Raw genomic sequence first — 20579 nt, 5'->3', positions numbered from 1 at the left:
AGTCATCCTCAGTGAACAGTTACCATGGAGATCATACATCCATATAGATAGCATCAGAGTCATCCTCAGTGAACAGTTACCTCTGGATACTGTAACAGAGATATAGTCAGTCCTCTGGATACTGTAACAGAGATATAGTCAGTCCTCTGGATACTGTAACAGAGATATAGTCAGTCCTCTGGATACTGTAACAGAGATATAGTCAGTCCTCTGGATACTGTAACAGAGATATAGTCAGTCCTCTGGATACTGTAACAGAGATATAGTCAGTCCTCTGGATACTGTAACAGAGATATAGTCAGTCCTCTGGGTACTGTAACAGAGATATAGTCAGTCCTCTGGGTACTGTAACAGAGATATAGTCAGTCCTCTAAATACTGTAACAGAGATATAGTCAGTCCTCTGGATACTGTAACAGAGATATAGTCAGTCCTCTGGGTACTGTAACAGAGATATAGTCAGTCCTCTGGATACTGTAACAGAGATATAGTCAGTCCTCTGGGTACTGTAACAGAGATATAGTCAGTCCTCTGGATACTGTAACAGAGATATAGTCAGTCCTCTGGGTACTGTAACAGAGACATTGTGGCCCCTCAGAGGGGGAAGGACATACTGACCCTTAGGCATTGTCTTGTGCTATTTTACTTTTAAATTTTTTATTGACCCTTTATTTAACTAGACAGGTCAGTTAAGAACAAATGCTTATTTGCAATGACGGTCTAGGAACAGTGGGTTAACTGCCTTGTTCAGGAGCAGAACTACAGATTTTGACCTTGTCAGCTCGGGGAGTCAATTCAGCAACCTTTCGTTTACTGGCCCAACACTCTAACCACTAGACTACCTGCCATGTTGGCCGGAGGTGACAGAGAGGACATATATTAGGGCCGTGCCTACAAACTGTTGAATATTCAGGACGTCCTGATGGGTCCTGCTTTGTGATTGGTCAGGAGAGACATTTGGCCTGGGCTGTTTTTAATGATGTAATTATGCACACTCTAGAATGCCCTTCAAGCCAATCGTAAATGAGTATTCAACAATGGCGTGGTAAAAGGTGTGTAATATGTAAGTTATTTCTGTGTTGTAACAGCAGTGCCAGTGGCTCCAGTCAACGTATCGGTAAGTCAGCTGAGATCAGACTCTGCCCTCATCATCTGGAGTGTACCACAGGGAGACAATGTCATCGGATACGTCATCTCACAACAGGTAGGAGATAATACGGAAAGATATATATATATAATATAATATACACTAACCGGTCCAATTTTTTTTCTCTCTCACTATTTTCTCAATTGTAGAATAATAATGAAGACATCAAAACTATGAAATAACACATATGGAATCATGTAGTAACAAATCAATCAAAGTGCTGTACAGAAACCCAGCCTAAAACCCCAAACAGCAAGCAATGCAGGTGTAGAAGCACGGTGGCTAGGAAAAACTCCCTAGAAAGGCCAGAACCTAGGAAGAAACCTAGAGAGAAACCAGGCTATGAGGGGTTGGCCAGTCCTCTTCTGGCTGTGCCGGGTGGAGATTACAACAGAACATGGCCAAGATGTTCAAATGTTCATAGATGACCAACAGGAGATTATAACAGAACATGTCCAAGATGTTCAAATGTTCATAGATGACCAACAGGAGATTATAACAGAACATGGCCAAGATGTTCAAATATTCATAGATGACCAGCAGGATCAAATAATAATAATCACAGTGGTTGTAGAGGGTGCAACAGGTCAGCACCTCAGGAGTAAATGTCAGTTGGCTTTTCATAGACGATCATTCAGAGTATCTCTACCACTCCTGCTGTCTCTAGAGAGTTGAAAATAGCAGGTCTGGGACAGGTAGCACGTCCGGTGAGCAGGTCAGGATTCCATAGCCGCAGGCAGAACAGTTGAAACTGGAACAGCAGCACGGCCAGGTGGACTGGGAACAGCAAGGAGTCATCATGCCAGGTATTCCTGAGGCATGGTCTTAGGGCTCAGGTCCTCCGGGGGAGTGAAAGAAAGAAAGAATTAGAGAGAGCATACTTACATTCACACAGGACACCGGATGAGACAGGAGAAATACTCCAGATATAACAGACTGAACCGAGCCCCCCGACACATAAACTACTGCAGCATAAATACTGGAGGCTGAGACAGGAGGGATCGGGAGACCCTGTGGCCCCGTCCGACGATACCCCCAGACAGGGCCAAACAGGCAGGATATAACCCCACCCACTTTGCCAAAGCACAGCCCCCACACCACTAGAGGGATATCTTCAACCACCAACTTACAATCCTGAGACACGGCCGAGTATAGCCCACAAAGATCTCCACCACGGCACAACCCAAGGGGGGGGGGGGTGCCAACCCAGACAGGAAGATCACGTCAGTGACTCAAACCTTTTAAGTGATGCACCCCTCCTAGGGACGGCATGGAAGAGCACCAGTAAGCCAGTGACTCAGCCCCTGTAATAGGGTTGGAGGCAGAGAATCCCAGTGGAGAGAGGGGAACCGTGCAGGCAGAGACAGCAAGGGCGGTTCGTTGCTCCAGTGCCTTTCCGTTCAGCTTCATACTCCTGGGCCAGACTACACTCAATCATTAAAATGGAGCTCTATAGGAGAAAGCCCTGCCTCCAGCTGTTTGCTTAGAAAGCATAGAAACAGTAAGGAGACCTGCGTCTTGTGACCGTAGCGTACGTGTAGGTATGTACGTCAGGACCAAATCGGAATGATAGGTGGGAGCAAGCCCATGTAATGCTTTGTAGGTTAGCAGTAAAAACCTTGTAATCCGCCCTAGCCTTGACAGGAAGCCAGTGTAGAGAGACTAGCACTGGAGTAATATGATCACATATTTTGGTTCTAGTCAAGATTCTAGCAGCCGTGTTTAGAACTAACTGAAGTTTATTTAGTGCTTTATCCAGGTAGCCGGAAAGGAGAGCATTGCAGTAGTCTAACCTAGAAGTGACAAAAGCATGGATAAATGTTTCTGCGTCATTTTTAGACAGAAGGTTTCAGATTTTTGCAATGTTACGTAGATTGAAAAAAGCTGTCCTTGATAGGTTCGTCAAAAGAGAAATCAGAGTCCAGAGTAACGCAGAGGTCCTTCACAGTGTTATTTGAGACGACTGTACAACCATCAAGATGAATTGTCAGATCCAACAGCAGATCTCTTTGTTTCTTGGGACCGAGAACCAGCATCTCTGTTTTGTCCGAGTTTAAAAGTAGAAGATTTGCCGCCATCCACTTTCTTATGTATGAAACACAGGCTTCCAGGGAGGGCAATTTTGGGGCTTCACCATGTTTCATCAAAATGTACTGTGTGTCATCCGCATAGCAGTGAAAGTTAACATTATGTTTCCGAATGACATCACCAAGAGGTAAAATATATAGAGAAAACAATAGTGGTCCTAAAACGGAGCCTTGGGGAACACCAACATTTACAGTTGATTTGACAGAGGACAAACCATCCAAAGAGACAAACATATCTTTCTGACAGATAAGATGTACACCAGGCCAGAACTTGTCCGTGTAGACCAATTTGGGTTTCAATCTCTCCAAAAGAATGTGGTGATTGATGGTATCAAAAGCAGCACTAAGGTCGAGGAGAACGAGGATAGATGCAGAGCCTCGGTCTGGCGCCATTAAAAGGTAATTTACCACCTTCACACGTGCAGTCTCAGTGCTATGATGGGGTCTAAAACCAGACTGAAGCGTTCAGGAATGCAGTGAGTTGCCGCGCAACAGCTTTTTCAAAGATTTTTGAGAAGAATGGGAGATTCGATATAAGCTGACAGTTTTTAAAATATTTTCTGGGTCAAGGTTTGGCTTTTTCAAGAGAGGCTTTATTACTGCCACTTTAAGTGAGTTATCCGGTGGTTAGAGAGACGTTTATTATGTTCAACATAGGAGGGCCAAGCACAGGAAGCTGCTATTTCAGTAGTTTAGTTGGAATAGGGTCCAGTATGCAGCTTGAAGGTTTGAGGTCATGATTATTTTCATCATTGTGTCAAGAGATATAGTACTAAAACACTTGAGTGTTTCCCTTGATCCTAGGTCCTGGCAGAGTTGTCCAGACTCAGGACCACTGAGCTTTGGAGGAATACGCAGATTTAAAGAGGAGTCCATAATTTTTATTTCTAATGATCATTATGTCTTCCTCAAAGAAGTTCATGAATTTATCACTGTTGAAGTGAAAGCCATCCTCTTTTACGGAATGCTGCTTTTTTAGTTAGCTTTGTGACAGTATCAAAAAGAAAAACAAGTGTTAAACAAATCAAAATATATTTTATATTTGAGATTCTTCAAATTTCCACCCTTTGCCTTGATGAAAGCTTTGCACACACTTGGCATTCTCTCAACCAGCTTCACTTGGAATGCTTTCCCAACAATCTTGAAGGATTTCCCACATATGCTGAGCACTTGTTGGCTGCTTTTCTTTCACTCTGCGGTCCGACTCATTCCAAACCATCTCAATTTGGTTGAGGTTTATGGAGGCCAGGTCATCTGATACAGCACTCCATCACTTTCCGTCTTGGTAAAATAGCCCTTACACAGCCTAGAGGTGTGTTGGGTCAAAAACAAAACAAATGATAGTCCCACTAAGTCCAAACCAGATGGGACGGCGTATCGCTGCAGAATGCTGTGGTAGCCATGCTGTTTAAGTGTGCCTTGAAATCAAAACACATCATAGACCGTGTCACCAGCAAAGCACCATCACACCACCACCTCCATGCTTCACGGTGGGAAATACACATGCAGAGATCATCTGTTCACCCACACCACGTCTCACAAGACACAGCGGTTTGAACTAATTTGAACTTCAGACCAAAGGACAGATTTCCACCAGTCTAATGTCCATTGCTCGTGTTTCTTGTCCCAAGCAAGTCTCTTCTTCTTATTGGTGTCCTTTAGTAGTTGTTTGTTTGCAGCAATTTGACCATGAAAGCCTGATTCACGCAGTCTCCTCTGAACAGTTTATGTTGAGATCTGTCTGTTACCTGAACTCTGTGTGAAGCATTTATTTGGGCTGCAGTTTCTGAGGCTCTAATGAACTTTTCTTCTGCAACAGAGGTATCTCTTGGGTCTTCCTTTCCTGTGGCGGTCCTCATGAGAGCCATGTTCATCATAGCGTTTGATGGTTTTTGTGACGTCACTTGAAGAATCTTTCAGTTCTTGACATTTTCTGTATTAACTGACCTTTCATGTTATGATGGACTGTCGTTTCTCTTCGCTTATTTGAGCTGTTCTTGCCGTAATATGGACTTGGTCTTTTACCAAATAGGGTTATCTTCTGTATACCACCCCTACCTTGTCACAACACAACTGATTGGTTCAAACGCATTAAGAAGGAAATAAATTCCACAAATTAACTTTTAACAAGGCACGCCTGTTAATTGAAATGCATTCCAGGTGACTACCTCATGAAGCTGGTTGAGAGAATGCCAAGAGTGTACAAAGCTGTCATCAAGGCAAAGGGTGGCTACTTGAAGAATCTCAGATATAAACTCAATTTTAATTTGTTTAACACTTTTTTGGTTACTACATGATTCCATATATGTTATTTTATAGTTTTGACGTCTTCACTATTATTATAAAAAAAATAAAGAAAAACCCTTGAATGAGTTCGTGTTTCCAAACTTCTGACTGGTACTGGTACTGTGTGTGTGTGTGTGTGTGTGTGTGTGTGTGTGTGTGTGTGTGTGTGTGTGTGTGTGTGTGTGTGTGTGTGTGTGTGTGTGTGTGTGTGTGTGTGTGTGTGTGTGTGTGTGTGTGTGTGTAGAGGCAGGACGGGCTGATGCAGCGCTCCATTCGGGAGGTGAACTCGTCAAGTCGAGCGTGTGTGTTGTGGGACCTGGATGAAGACACACACTACAGCGTACAGGTACAGGTTAGAGGTCAGGGGGTAGAGGTAGAGGTCAGGGGGTAGAGGTAGAGGTCAGGGGGTAGAGGTGAGGGTCAGGGGGTAGAGGTGGAGATCAGGGGTAGAGGTAGAGGTCGGGGTTAGAGGTCAGGGGGTAGAGGTGGAGGTCAGGGGTAGAGGTAGAGGTCAGGGGTTAGAGGTCAGGGGTTAGAGGTCAGGGGTTAGAGGTCAGGGGGTAGAGGTAGAGGTCAGGGGGTAGAGGTGGAGATAAGGGGTTAGAGGTCAGGGGGTAGAGGCAGAGGTCAGGGGTAGAGGTAGAGGTCAGGAGTTAGAGGTAGAGGTCAGGGGTTAGAGGTCAAGGGTTTGAGATAGAGGTTAGATGTAGAGGTCAGGGGTTAGAGGTCAGGGGTAGAGGTAGAGGTCAACACAATGCCACAGATGTCTCAAGTTTTGAGGAAGCGTGCAATTGGAATTCTGACTGCAGGAATGTTCACCAGAGCCGTTGCCAGATAATCTAAACAACAACAAACAGCAGGGACTTAGACAGCCACAAGTCCGGGACAATCCAGCGGTCTCAGCCACAAGGGCTAACCGCGGCGCAGGCTGTGTTCAAGGAGTCAAGGAAACCTTGATATCTCAATAGCTAGTTAGCAGCTAGGCTAGCTGCTATGCCCAGCAGCTCTTTAGACCCTTAGTCAGCAGGATCCCTGGACAGATAGTAATGGTCCCAGCACCTGATGCTAACCACATCATGGGATCCAACATTCAGAAAAGGTTGCTAGTAACCAAACTTTTTAACCAAACTTTTTCAATAGAACACTTTTTCAGAGACTTTTCAAAAAAACAAACCGAATTCTCCCTCATTCCTGCATTCAACACGTGAGGGGGTTGCAGGTCTGATTGTGTTTTATATCTTAGGTCCAGTCCATAGGTCTTCAGGGAGACAGCCAGCCCAGTCACACTGTCCACTTCAGGACCCTGGAGAAGACTGATCACTACCCTATAGGAAGCATAGACGGTAGACACACACATGCAAACATACACACACACACACAGACATGGACGCACACACACACACATGCATGCACACACACGTGCTTGCATATACAAACAGTAACTTTTCCCCCTCTACCCTAGATGACCCGACCATGGAAGGGATGGATCTGACCCCTAACCTGCAGACTGGAGAATTACTCATCGTCACCACTGTACTGCTACTCTGGGCAGGTTGGTCTCTCTCTCACTCTGTGTGTGTGTGTGTGTGTGTGTGTGTGTGTGTGTGTGTGTGTGTGTGTGTGTGTGTGTGTGTGTGTGTGTGTGTGTGTGTGTGTGTGTGTGTGTGTGTGTGTGTGTGTGTGTGTGTGTGTGTGTGTGTGTGTGTGTGTGTGTGTGTGTGTGTCAAATCAAATCAAATCAAATTTTATTTGTCACATACACATGGTTAGCAGATGTTAATGCGAGTGTAGCGAAATGCTTGTGCTTCTAGTTCCGACAATGCAGTGATAACCAACAAGTAATCTAACTAACAATTCCAAAACTACTGTCTTATACACAGTGTAAGGGGATAAGGAACATGTACATAAGGATATATGAATGAGTGATGGTACAGAGCAGCATACAGTAGATGGTATCGAGTACAGTATATACATATGAGATGAGTGTGTAGACAAAGTAAACAAAGTGGCATAGTTAAAGTGGCTAGTGATACATGTGTTACATAAGGATGCAGTCGATGATGTAGAGTACAGTATATACATATGCATATGAGATGAATAATGTAGGGTAAGTAACATTATATAAGGTAGCAAGTGGCTAGTGATATATTTACATCATTTCCCATCAATTCCCATTATTAAAATGGCTGGAGTTGGGTCAGTGTCAATGACAGTGTGTTGGCAGCAGCCACTCAGTGTTAGTGGTGGCTGTTTAACAGTCTGATGGCCTTGAGATAGAAGCTGTTTTTCAGTCTCTCGGTCCCAGCTTTGATGCACCTGTACTGACCTCGCCTTCTGGATGATAGCGGGGTGAACAGGCAGTGGTTCGGGTGGTTGATGTCCTTGATGATCTTTATGGCCTTCCTGTAACAACGGGTGGTGTAGGTGTCCTGGAGGGCAGGTAGTTTGCCCCCGGTGATGCGTTGTGCAGTCCTCACTACCCTCTGGAGAGCCTTACGGTTGAGGGCGGAGCAGTTGCCGTACCAGGCGGTGATACAGCCCGCCAGGATGCTCTCGATTGTGCATCTGTAGAAGTTTGTGAGTGCTTTTGGTGACAAGCCGAATTTCTTCAGCCTCCTGAGGTTGAATAGGCGCTGCTGCGCCTTCTTCACGACGCTGTCAGTGTGAGTGGACCAATTCAGTTTGTCTGTGATGTGTATGCCGAGGAACTTAAAACTAGCTACCCTCTCCACTACTGTTCCATCGATGTGGATAGGGGGTGTTCCCTCTGCTGTTTCCTGAAGTCCACAATCATCTCCTTAGTTTTGTTGACGTTGAGTGTGAGGTTATTTTCCTGACACCACACTCCGAGGGCCCTCACCTCCTCCCTGTAGGCCGTCTCGTCGTTGTTGGTAATCAAGCCTACCACTGTTGTGTCGTCCGCAAACTTGATGATTGAGTTGGAGGCGTGCGTGGCCACGCAGTTGTGGGTGAACAGGGAGTACAGGAGAGGGCTCAGAACGCACCCTTGTGGGGCCCCCGTGTTGAGGATCAGCGGGGAGGAGATGTTGTTGCCTATCCTCACCACCTGGGGGCGGCCCGTCAGGAAGTCCAGTACCCAGTTGCACAGGGCGGGGTCGAGACCCAGGGTCTCGAGCTTGATGACGAGCTTGGAGGGTACTATGGTGTTGAATGCCGAGCTGTAGTCGATGAACAGCATTCTCAGATAGGTCTTCCTCTTGTCCAGGTGGGTTAGGGCAGTGTGCAGTGTGGTTGAGATTGCATCGTCTGTGGACCTAATTGGGCGGTAAGCAAATTGGAGTGGGTCTAGGGTGTCAGGTAGGGTGGAGGTGATATGGTCCTTGACTAGTCTCTCAAAGCACTTCATGATGACGGAAGTGAGTGCTACGGGCGGTAGTCGTTTAGCTCAGTTACCTTAGCTTTCTTGGGAACAGGAACAATGGTGGCCCTCTTGAAGCATGTGGGAACAGCAGACTGGTATAGGGATTGATTGAATATGTCCGTAAACACACCGGCCAGCTGGTCTGCGCATGCTCTGAGGGCGCGGCTGGGGATGCCGTCTGGGCCTGCAGCCTTGCGAGGGTTAACACGTTTAAATGTCTTACTCACCTCGGCTGTAAGTGAAGGAGAGACCGCATTTTTCCGTTGCAGGCCGTGTCAGTGGCACTGTATTGTCCTCAAAGCGGGCAAAAAAGTTATTTAGTCTGCCTGGGAGCAAGACATCCTGGTCCGTGACTGGGCTGGATTTCATCTTGTAGTCCGTGATTGACTGTAGACCCTGCCACATGCCTCTTGTGTCTGAGCCATTGAATTGAGATTCCACTTTGTCTCTGTACTGACGCTTAGCTTGTTTAATAGCCTTACGGAGGGAATAGCTGCACTGTTTGTATTCAGTCATGTTGCCAGACACCTTGCCCTGATTAAAAGCAGTGGTTCGCGCTTTCAGTTTCACGCGAATGCTGCCATCAATCCACGGTTTCTGGTTAGGGAATGTTTTTATCGTTGCTATGGGAACGACATCTTCGACGCACGTTCTAATGAACTCGCACACCGAATCAGCGTATTCGTCAATATTTCCATCTGACGCAATACGAAACATGTCCCAGTCCACGTGATGGAAGCAGTCTTGGAGTGTAGAGTCAGCTTGGTCTGACCAGCGTTGGACAGACCTTAGCGTGGGAGCCTCTTGTTTTAATTTCTGCCTGTAGGCAGGGATCAGCAAAATGGAGTCGTGGTCAGCTTTTCCGAAAGGGGGGCAGGGCAGGGCCTTATATGCGTCGCGGAAGTTAGAGTAACAATGATCCAAGGTTTTACCACCCCTGGTTGCGCAATCGATATGCTGATAAAATTTAGGGAGTCTTGTTTTCAGATTAGCTTTGTTAAAATCCCCAGCTACAATGAATGCAGCCTCCGGATAAATGTTTTCCAGTTTGCAAAGAGTTAAATAAAGTTCGTTCAGAGCCATCGATGTGTCTGCTTGGGGGGGATATATACGGCTGTGATTATAATCGAAGAGAATTCTCTTGGAAGATAATGCGGTCTACATTTGATTGTGAGGAATTCTAAATCAGGTGAACAGAAGGATTTGAGTTCCTGTATGTTTCCTTCATCACACCATGTCCCGTTAGTCATGAGGCATACGCCCCCGCCACTCTTCTTACCAGAGAGATGTTTGTTTCTGTCGGCGCGATGCGTGGAGAAACCCGTTGGCTGCACCGCCCTGGATAGCGTTTTCCCAGTAAGCCATGTCTCCGTAAAGCAAAGAACGTTGCAGTCTCTGATGTCCCTCTGGAATGCCACCCTTGCTCGGATTTCATCAACCTTGTTGTCGAGAGACTGGACATTGGCAAGAAGAATACTGGGAAGTGGTGCGCGATGTGCCCTTTTTCGGAGTCTGACCAGAACACCGCCGCGTTTCCCTCTTTTTCGGAGTCGTTTCCTTGGGTCGCTGCATGCGATCCATTCCGTTGTCCTGTTTGTAAGGCAGAACACAGGATCCGCGTCGCGGAAAACATATTCTTGGTCGTACTGATGGTGAGTTGACGCTGATCTTATATTCAGTAGTTCTTCTCGACTGTATGTAATGAAACCTAAGATGACCTGGGGTACTAATGTAAGAAATAACACGTAAAAAAACAAAAAACTGCATAGTTTCCTAGGAACGCGAAGCGAGGCGGCCATCTCAGTCGTGTGTGTGTGTGTGTGTGTGTGTGTGTGTGTGTGTGTGTGTGTGTGTGTGTGTGTGTGTGTGTGTGTGTGTGTGTGTGTGTGTGTGTGTGTGTGTGTGTGTGTGTGTGTGTGTGTGTGTGTGTGTGTGTGTGTGTGTGTGTGTGTGTGTGTGTGTGTGTGTGTGTGTGTGTGTTACAAACACAGAATTAGATAAAACATTATTACACACTATTATATTATATTTCTATTGTTACAACCCCCTGTCCTCTGTCTCCTCTCTGTCTGTCTTCAACCCCATGTCCTCTGTCTCCTCTCTGTTCTGTCTTCAACCCCCTGTCCTCGGTCTCCTCTCTGTCTGTCTTCAACCCCATGTCCTCTGTCTCCTCTCTGTCTGTCTTCAACCCCCTGTCCTCGGTCTCCTCTCTGTTCTGTCTTCAACCCCCCGTCCTCTGTCTCCTCTCTGTTCTGTCTTCAACCCCCTGTCCTCTGTCTCCTCTCTGTCTGTCTTCAACCCCCTGTCCTCTGTCTCCTCTCTGTTCTGTCTTCAACCCCCTGTCCTATGTCTCCTCTCTGTTCTGTCTTCAACCCCCTGTCCACTGTCTCCTCTCTGTTCTGTCTTCAACCCCCTGTCCTCTGTCTCCTCTCTGTTCTGTCTTCAACCCCCTGTCCTCTGTCTCCTCTCTGTTCTGTCTTCAACTCCCTGTCCTCTGTCTCCTCTCTGTTCTGTCTTCAACCCCCTGTCCTCTCTCCTCTCCAGCGGTAATAGCTCTGTTCTGTCGTCAGTATGACATCATCAAGGACAATGACTACAAGGACAAACCCAAACGCCCCTCTGTTCGGACCGAACCATCTTACTACAGCACCAGCGTCTCGGCTCAGAGCACGCCACTCTACTACAACGGGGGGGTGCAAGGCAGCAAGGTGATAAACAAAGTTTTCATCTACAAGGATGTGTTTGTGTCATCAGTGTATAACTCAACTCTTCTCTCTGTCAGTTCCACAGGACCTCCTCTTCCTCTTCCATCATCAGACTGTGACAGGACCTCCTCTTCCTCTTCCATCATCAGTCTGTGACAGGACCTCCTCTTCCTCTTCCATCATCAGTCTGTGACAGGACCTCCTCCTCTTCCTCTTCCATCATCAGACTGTGACAGGATCTCCTCCTCTTCCTCTTCCATCATCAGAGTGTGACAGGACCTCCTCCTCCTCCATCATCAGACTGTGACAGGATCTCCTCCTCTTCCTCCATCATCAGACTGTGACAGGATCTCCTCCTCTTCCTCCATCATCAGACTGTGACAGGATCTCCTCCTATTCCTCCATCATCAGACTGTGACAGGATCTCCTCCTCTTCCTCCATCATCAGACTGTGACAGGATCTCCTCCTCTTCCTCCATCATCAGACTGTGACAGGATCTCCTCCTCTTCCTCCATCATTAGTCTGTGACAGGACCTCCTCTTCCTCCTCCATCATCAGTCTGTGACAGAGCCTTCTCCTCCTCCATCATCAGACTGTGACAGGATCTCCTCCTCCTCCTCCTCCTCCTTCATCAGAGTGTGACATCAGGAAGTGACACAAGTCTAAAGGAAGTGACACAAGCATAAAGGAAGTGACACAAGCATAAAGGAAGTGACACAACTGTACAGTAAGTGTCTTAGATGACTTGAGTACATGTCCAATCATGAGCCCAGTTCCCTTTTTCAGTTCAGTAGCTGAAACCACCCCTCTACTATTCAGAACGGAGTATTTGACAAAGGGAATCTTGACATTGTCACAGCAATACCACCGTACACCAAACATGTTTAAGGAACAAGAGAGGAAGGAGCAAGGGGAAGACCTTCTGACAGAAAGGGACGAGGCAAATGTCATCCGCCAGTGAACTACTTCTCCCCAGCTAGTGAACTACTACTCCCCAGTTAGTGGACTACTTCTCCCCAGTTAGTGAACTACTTCTCCTCAGTTAGTGAACTACTTCTCCTCAGTTAGTGATCTACTTCTCCTCAGTTAGTGAACTACTTCTCCCCAGCTAGTGGACTACTTCTCCTCAGTTAGTGAACTACTTCTCCCCAGCTAGTGGACTACTTCTCCTCAGTTAGTGAACTACTTCTCCCCAGCTAGTGGACTACTTCTCCCCAGCTAGTGAACTACTTCTCCCCAGTTAGTGGACTACTTCTCCCCAGCTAGTGGACTACTTCTCCCCAGCTAGTGGACTACTTCTCCCCAGTTAGTGGACTACTTCTCCCCAGCTAGTGGACTACTTCTCCTCAGTTAGTGGACTACTTCTCCCCAGCTAGTGGACTACTTCTCCCCAGTTAGTGGACTACTTCTCCCCAGCTAGTGGACTACTTCTCCTCAGTTAGTGGACTACTTCTCCCCAGCTAGTGGACTACTTCTCCCCAGCTAGTGGACTACTTCTCCCCAGCTAGTGAACTACTTCTCCCCAGTTAGTGGACTACTTCTCCCCAGTTAGTGGACTACTTCTCCCCAGCTAGTGGACTACTTCTCCTCAGTTAGTGGACTACTTCTCCCCAGCTAGTGGACTACTTCTCCTCAGTTAGTGAACTACTTCTCCCCAGTTAGTGGACTACTTCTCCCCAGCTAGTGAACTACTTCTCCCCAGTTAGTGAACTACTTCTCCCCAGCTAGTGAACTACTTCTCCCCAGTTAGTGAACTACTTCTCCCCAGTTAGTGAACTACTTCTCCCCAGCTAGTGAACTACTTCTCCCCAGCTAGTGAACTACTTCTCCTCAGTTAGTGAACTACTTCTCCCCAGTTAGTGGACTACTTCTGACCAAAGCCACCTGGACTGGACCCGTTTGGGAAGAACTGCTGGACCTGAATGAAAGGTCACACGTACAATTTGACAAGCTGGACAACAAAGATTCAGATCGTTTTCTCCTTCTCCTTTAAGCAACATAACTCTTTAGTCATTCCTGGGTGTTCCGCTGTGGATGACACTGTTCTACCTCCCCGTGATGTTAGGAAAACTAAGTTACAGATACGTTCGCCTTCTCCTCCTCCATCATCAGACTGTGGCAGGATCTCCTCCTCCTCCTCCTCCATCAGAGTGTGACATCAGGAAGTGACACAAGCATAAAGGAAGTGACACAACTGTACAGTAAGTGTCTTAGATGACTTGAGTACATGTCCGATCAAGAGCCCAGTTCCCTTTTTCAGTTCAGTGGCTGAAACCACCCCTCTACTATTCAGAACGGAGTATTTGACAAAGGGAATCTTGACATTGTCACAGCAATACCACCAAACACCAAACATGTTTAAGGAACAAGAGAGGAAGGAGCAAGGGGAAGACCTTCTGACAGAAAGGGACGAGGCAAATGTCATCCGCCAGTGAACTGTTCTACCTCCCCGTGATGTTAGGAAAACTAAGTTACAGATACATTGACCCTAACAACAGACACACAGACCCTAACAACAGACACACAGACCCTAACAACAGACACACAGACCCTAACAATAGACACACAGACCCTAACAATAGACACACAGACTAACAACAGACACACAGACCCTAACAACAGACACACAGACCCTAACAATAGACACACAGACCCTAACAATAGACACACAGACTAACAACAGACACCCTTACTCTAACAACAGACACACATACCCTAACAACAGACACTACACCCCTAATAACAGACATATAGACCCTAACAACAGACACACATACCCAAACAACAGACACTACACCCCTAATAACAGACACACAGACCCTGATAACGGACACACAGATCCTAACAACCAACATACAGACGCTGACAACATACACACAGACCCTAATAACAGACACACAGACCCTAACAACAGACACTACACCCCTAATAACAGACATATAGACCCTAACAACAGACACACATACCCTAACAACAGACACTACACCCCTAATAACGGACACACAGATCCTAACAACCAACATACAGACCCTTACAACATACACACAGATCCTAACAACCAACATACAGACCCTTACAACATACACACATACCCTAACAACCAACATACAGACGCTGACAACAGACACTACACCCCTAATAACAGACACTACACCCCTAATAACAGACACTACACCCCTGACAACAGACACTACACCCCTAATAACAGACACACAGACCCTAACAACAGCCACACAGACCCTGCTGTATAGAGACATTATAACTAACAACAGACATCTTGCTGTATAGAGACATTATAACTAACAACAGACAGACATCCTGCTGTACCTAACTAACAGGTGAATGCCCTGTACCATTGTAGAGACACTGTTAAACTGTGGACATTACCTGTGTAAAGTCACCTGGCAACCCTGGTCCTGGCAACCCTGGTCCTGGAGCTGCATATGCTTCAGGCTTTTTGTTTTGCTTTTTTATTAGGCCTGGGAATTTAGCCAATCACCGATAGTGATCAATTAGCTCAGTAGGTAAAGTGATTAGTAGAGGTTGGAACTAAAGTCCATGTACATGTTCACTCCTGGGTTACTAGGGTTACCAGGGTTACCAGGGTTACCAGGCCCCGAACTAACACAACGTGTTCTTATATATAATTATATTTTACAGTATGTAGATAGTCTGTAGATACAGAATCAACAATTGAAATATAGTATATGTTAAAATGTGAATAGTTACTAGAACTGTATAATACACAACTACATGTGTGTTGACATCTCCTTGTGTTAAAACAGAGTTCATAACCATGAATAAATCGCAAAAGATTGGTGGGTATTTTTTGTTGTTGTCTCAAACGACCTGGGTTATTTATTCCCAGGACATTGTTTAGCCAGGCTAATAACTTGTCAGAATGTGTTAGAACACATTATGATTTAGGTCGCTGTGATACTCGTACGTTATTTATTCCCAGGACATTGTTTAGCCAGGCTAAATACTTGTCAGAATGTGTTAGAACACATTATGATTTAGGTCACTGTGATACTCGTACGTTATTTATTCCCAGGACATTGTTTAGCCAGGCTAAATACTTGTCAGAATGTGTTAGAACACATTATGATTTAGGTCGCTGTGATACTCGTACGTTATTTATTCCCAGGACATTGTTTAGCCAGGCTAAATACTTGTCAGAATGTGTTAGAACACATTATGATTCAGGTCGCTGTGATACTCGTACGTTATTTATTCCCAGGACATTGTTTAGCCAGGCTAAATACTTGTCAGAATGTGTTAGAACACATTATGATTCAGGTCGCTGTGATACTGAAAGAACGTTATTTATTCCCAGGACATTGTTTAGCCAGGCTAAATACTTGTCAGAATGTGTTAGAACACATTATGATTCAGGTCGCTGTGATACTTACTTGTACGTTATTTATTCCCAGGACATTGTTTAGCCAGGCTAAATACTTGTCAGAATGTGTTAGAACACATTATGATTTAGGTCACTGTGATACTCGTACATGATTTATTCCCAGGACATTGTTTAGCCAGGCTAAATACTTGTCAGAATGTGTTAGAACACATTATGATTTAGGTCGCTGTGATACTCGTACGTTATTTATTCCCAGGACATTGTTTAGCCAGGCTAAATACTTGTCAGAATGTGTTAGAACACATTATGATTCAGGTCGCTGTGATACTCGACACACGTTATTTATTCCCAGGACATTGTTTAGCCAGGCTAAATACTTGTCAGAATGTGTTAGAACACATTATGATTTAGGTCACTGTGATACTCGTACATGATTTATTCCCAGGACATTGTTTAGCCAGGCTAAATACTTGTCAGAATGTGTTAGAACACATTATGATTTAGGTCACTGTGATACTCGTACATGATTTATTCCCAGGACATTGTTTAGCCAGGCTAAATACTTGTCAGAATGTGTTAGAACACATTATGATTCAGGTCGCTGTGATACTCGTACGTTATTTATTCCCAGGACATTGTTTAGCCAGGCTAAATACTTGTCAGAATGTGTTAGAACACATTATGATTCAGGTCGCTGTGATACTCGTACGTTATTTATTCCCAGGACATTGTTTAGCCAGGCTAAATACTTGTCAGAATGTGTTAGAACACATTATGATTTAGGTCGCTGTGATACTCATACGTTATTTATTCCCAGGACATTGTTTAGCCAGGCTAAATACTTGTCAGAATGTGTTAGAACACATTATGATTCAGGTCGCTGTGATACTCGTACGTTATTTATTCCCAGGACATTGTTTAGCCAGGCTAAATACTTGTCAGAATGTGTTAGAACACATTATGATTTAGGTCACTGTGATACTCGTACATGATTTATTCCCAGGACATTGTTTAGCCAGGCTAAATACTTGTCAGAATGTGTTAGAACACATTATGATTTAGGTCACTGTGATACTCGTACATGATTTATTCCCAGGACATTGTTTAGCCAGGCTAAATACTTGTCAGAATGTGTTAGAACACATTATGATTTAGGTCACTGTGATACTCGTACGTTATTTATTCCCAGGACATTGTTTAGCCAGGCTAAATACTTGTCAGAATGTGTTAGAACACATTATGATTTAGGTCACTGTGATACTCGTACGTTATTTATTCCCAGGACATTGTTTAGCCAGGCTAAATACTTGTCAGAATGTGTTAGAACACATTATGATTCAGGTCGCTGTGATACTCGTACGTTATTTATTCCCAGGACATTGTTTAGCCAGGCTAAATACTTGTCAGAATGTGTTAGAACACATTATGATTTAGGTCACTGTGATACTCGTACATGATTTATTCCCAGGACATTGTTTAGCCAGGCTAAATACTTGTCAGAATGTGTTAGAACACATTATGATTTAGGTCGCTGTGATACTTGTACATGATTTATTCCCAGGACATTGTTTAGCCAGGCTAAATACTTGTCAGAATGTGTTAGAACACATTATGATTTAGGTCGCTGTGATACTCGTACGTTATTTATTCCCAGGACATTGTTTAGCCAGGCTAAATACTTGTCAGAATGTGTTAGAACACATTATGATTTAGGTCACTGTGATACTCGTACATGATTTATTCCCAGGACATTGTTTAGCCAGGCTAAATACTTGTCAGAATGTGTTAGAACACATTATGATTTAGGTCGCTGTGATACTCGTACGTTATTTATTCCCAGGACATTGTTTAGCCAGGCTAAATACTTGTCAGAATGTGTTAGAACACATTATGATTTAGGTCACTGTGATACTCGTACGTTATTTATTCCCAGGACATTGATACACTGACAGCGTATGACATCACATCATCATGACATATCAGCTTACATCTTATCTGCTGTTCTCTTATCCGTCCGTACCTGAAAGAACAGCAGAAGACGAGAGACAGAGGAGGGGATAGAACACAGAGCGCAAACTTTGGTTGACCTTACTTGTAGTGATGGAGGACTTTGGTGGGCCTTACTTGTAGTAATTGAGGACTTTGGTGGGCCTAACTTGTGGTGATTGAGGACTTTGGTGGGCCTTACTTGTAGTGATTGAGGACTTTGGATGACGTTACTTGTAGTGATTTGAGGACTTTGGTGGGCCTTACTTGTGCTGATTGAGGACTTTGGTGGGCCTTACTTGTGGTGATTGAGGACTTTGGTGGGCCTTACTTGTGGTGATTGAGGACTTTGGTGGACCTTACTTGGCATCCTCCTCGGCTCTGGCCCAGAGAGAAACACACAGGAATAGTGTCAACACACAGGAATAGTGTCAACACACAGGAATAGTGTCAACACAGACACACAGACACACAGACACAGTAAGACTATAGCACTGTCTCTTTGTTGTTAGCCGGGTCGGGTACAGCAGACTGGGATGAATTCCTTCACTTTCCCTTTTCCTTCAAGATAAACCCCCTCATCTTGAAGGTTGAAAGACACTGGCCATAGTTTAAACTCCTCCACCACCAACCACTCCTGTAAAAAAAAAAAAAAAAAACTATTTGATTGTAGTCACATTATAAAGACAAAATGTTGATAAAATTCAAAAATGAACTGACATTAACATTTGTCTAGCTCTAGCTAGGAACTGTGGGTTAACTTAACAGACAAACTGATAAATCATGTTTCAGATTGACAACTAGGGCTAGGCTAATTGGTTACTGGGGCCAAGCTTCCTGCCATCCAGGACCTCTATACCAAAGACTCCAGTCACGCTAGACTGTTCTCTCTGCTATCGGCAAGCAGTACCGAAGCACCAAGTCTAGGTACATAAGGCTCCTTAATAGCTTCTACCCCCAAGCCATAAGACTGCTGAACAGTTCATCAAATGGCTTCCCGGGTTACTTGCATTGAACCCCCCTTTTTACGCTGCTGCTACTCGCTGTTTATTATCGGTGCATAGACACTTTACCCTTACCTGTACATGTTACCTCAATCACCTCGACTAACCTGTACCCCCGCACATTGACTCGGTAAGTAAGTAAGCATTCACTGTAAGGTCTACACCTGCTGTATTCGGCGTTATGCCTAATCTCGTCTCCAGGCTCAATTGCTAACGCATATAGACAGTTGACAGGGAGAGAGAGAGCCGGGTGGTGGACCACATTATCCCCATACCTATATGTGTCCAAGGAACATCAACCTGGTACTGGGTAAACTAGCGTTTCCCAAACTCGGTCCTGGGGCCCCCTCTGGGTGCATGTTTTGTTTTTTACCACAGCACTACACAGCTGATTCAAATATTAGGTTTTACAAACTGGGTCAGAGACAGATTAAACATTTCAGTTACTTGCCAGTTGGTCAGTGCATGATCTGAGTACAGGTCCTGGTAATCCTTCTGGCCCTGCGGCCTTGTGAATTTTGACCTGTTTAAAGGTCTTACTCACATTGGCTATGGAGAGCGTGATCACACAGTCGTCCAGAACAGCGGGTGCTCTCATGCATGCTTCAGTGTTGCTTGCCTCAAAGCGACATAGAAGTAATTTAGCTGGTCTGGTAGGATCATGTCACTAGTTTGCCATCCAACGAGCGTCAGAGCTGGTGTCCTGTATTGCCACTTTGCCTGTTTGATGGTTCATTGGAGGGCATAGCGGGATTTCTCAAAAACTTCTGGATTAGAGTCCAGCTCCTTGAAAGCAGCAGCAGCTCTACCCTTTAGCTCAGTGCAGATGTTGCCAGATCCATGGCTTCTGGTTGGGGTATGTATGTATGGTCACTGTGGGGATGGCTTCATCGATGCACCTGTTAATGAAGCTGGTGACTGATGTGGTGTACTCCTCAATGCCATAGGAAGAATCCCGGAACATATTCCAGTCTGTGCTAGCAAAACAGTCCTATAGCTTACCATCTGCGTCATTGACCGAGTCAGTGGTACTTCCTGTTTTAGTTTTTTTTGCTTGTAAGGAGGAATCAGGAGGATAGAATTGTGGTCAGATTTGCCAAATGGAGGGCGAGAGAGAGCCTTTTAAGCGTCTCTGCGTGTGGAGTAAATGTGATACACTGTATTACCTCACGCTTCACCTCTCCATTCACTGAACCTTCTTCCAGCCGGGACAATGGCAACCATAGACGAAACAAGACAGACACAAAGAACTTCATAATTATCCGCTAGATATATGAATCGTAAAAATAAAATGTGATTTATTTGAACAGCTGCTAAGAAAGCACATGTAGTTATTCAATTTAAAACCGATTGAAATACTTAGTTTGGTGAGAAACACAACACCAAGGTACCTGATGACTTCTGTTGTCTGGAAGCTGTTGCCGCTGTCTGTCTGGAAGCTGTTGCCGCTGTCTGTCTGGAAGCTGTTGCCGCTGTCTGTCTGGAAGCTGTTGCCGCTGTCTGTCTGGAAGCTGTTGCCGCTGTCTGTCTGGAAGCTGTTGCCGCTGTCTGTCTGGAAGCTGTTGCCGTTGTCTGTCTGGAAGCTGTTGCCGCTGTCTGTCTGGAAGCTGTTGCCGCTG

General features: G+C 45.2%; 1 protein-coding gene across 1 annotated transcript in view; it reads left to right on the top strand.

The window, feature by feature from the left end:
- LOC124002106 (fibronectin type III domain-containing protein 4-like) overlaps positions 1-11743 on the top strand; it is a 21157-nt gene extending 9414 nt beyond the window's left edge. The window contains exons 3-8 of the mRNA XM_046309386.1: positions 1088-1203; positions 5764-5865; positions 6763-6862; positions 6982-7071; positions 11446-11609; positions 11684-11743. Of these exons, the coding sequence (XP_046165342.1) occupies positions 1088-1203; positions 5764-5865; positions 6763-6862; positions 6982-7071; positions 11446-11609; positions 11684-11725 (614 nt within the window). The 3' untranslated portion in view covers positions 11726-11743. The remainder of the gene's footprint in view (positions 1-1087; positions 1204-5763; positions 5866-6762; positions 6863-6981; positions 7072-11445; positions 11610-11683) is intronic.
- The last annotated feature ends 8836 nt before the right edge of the window (positions 11744-20579 follow it).

The sequence above is a fragment of the Oncorhynchus gorbuscha genome, linkage group LG17, assembly GCF_021184085.1.
Source record: "Oncorhynchus gorbuscha isolate QuinsamMale2020 ecotype Even-year linkage group LG17, OgorEven_v1.0, whole genome shotgun sequence".
Classification (NCBI taxonomy): Eukaryota; Metazoa; Chordata; class Actinopteri; order Salmoniformes; family Salmonidae; genus Oncorhynchus; species Oncorhynchus gorbuscha.
The sequence above is the reverse complement of the archived record's forward strand: the minus strand, read 5'-3'. Positions and strand labels throughout refer to the sequence as shown.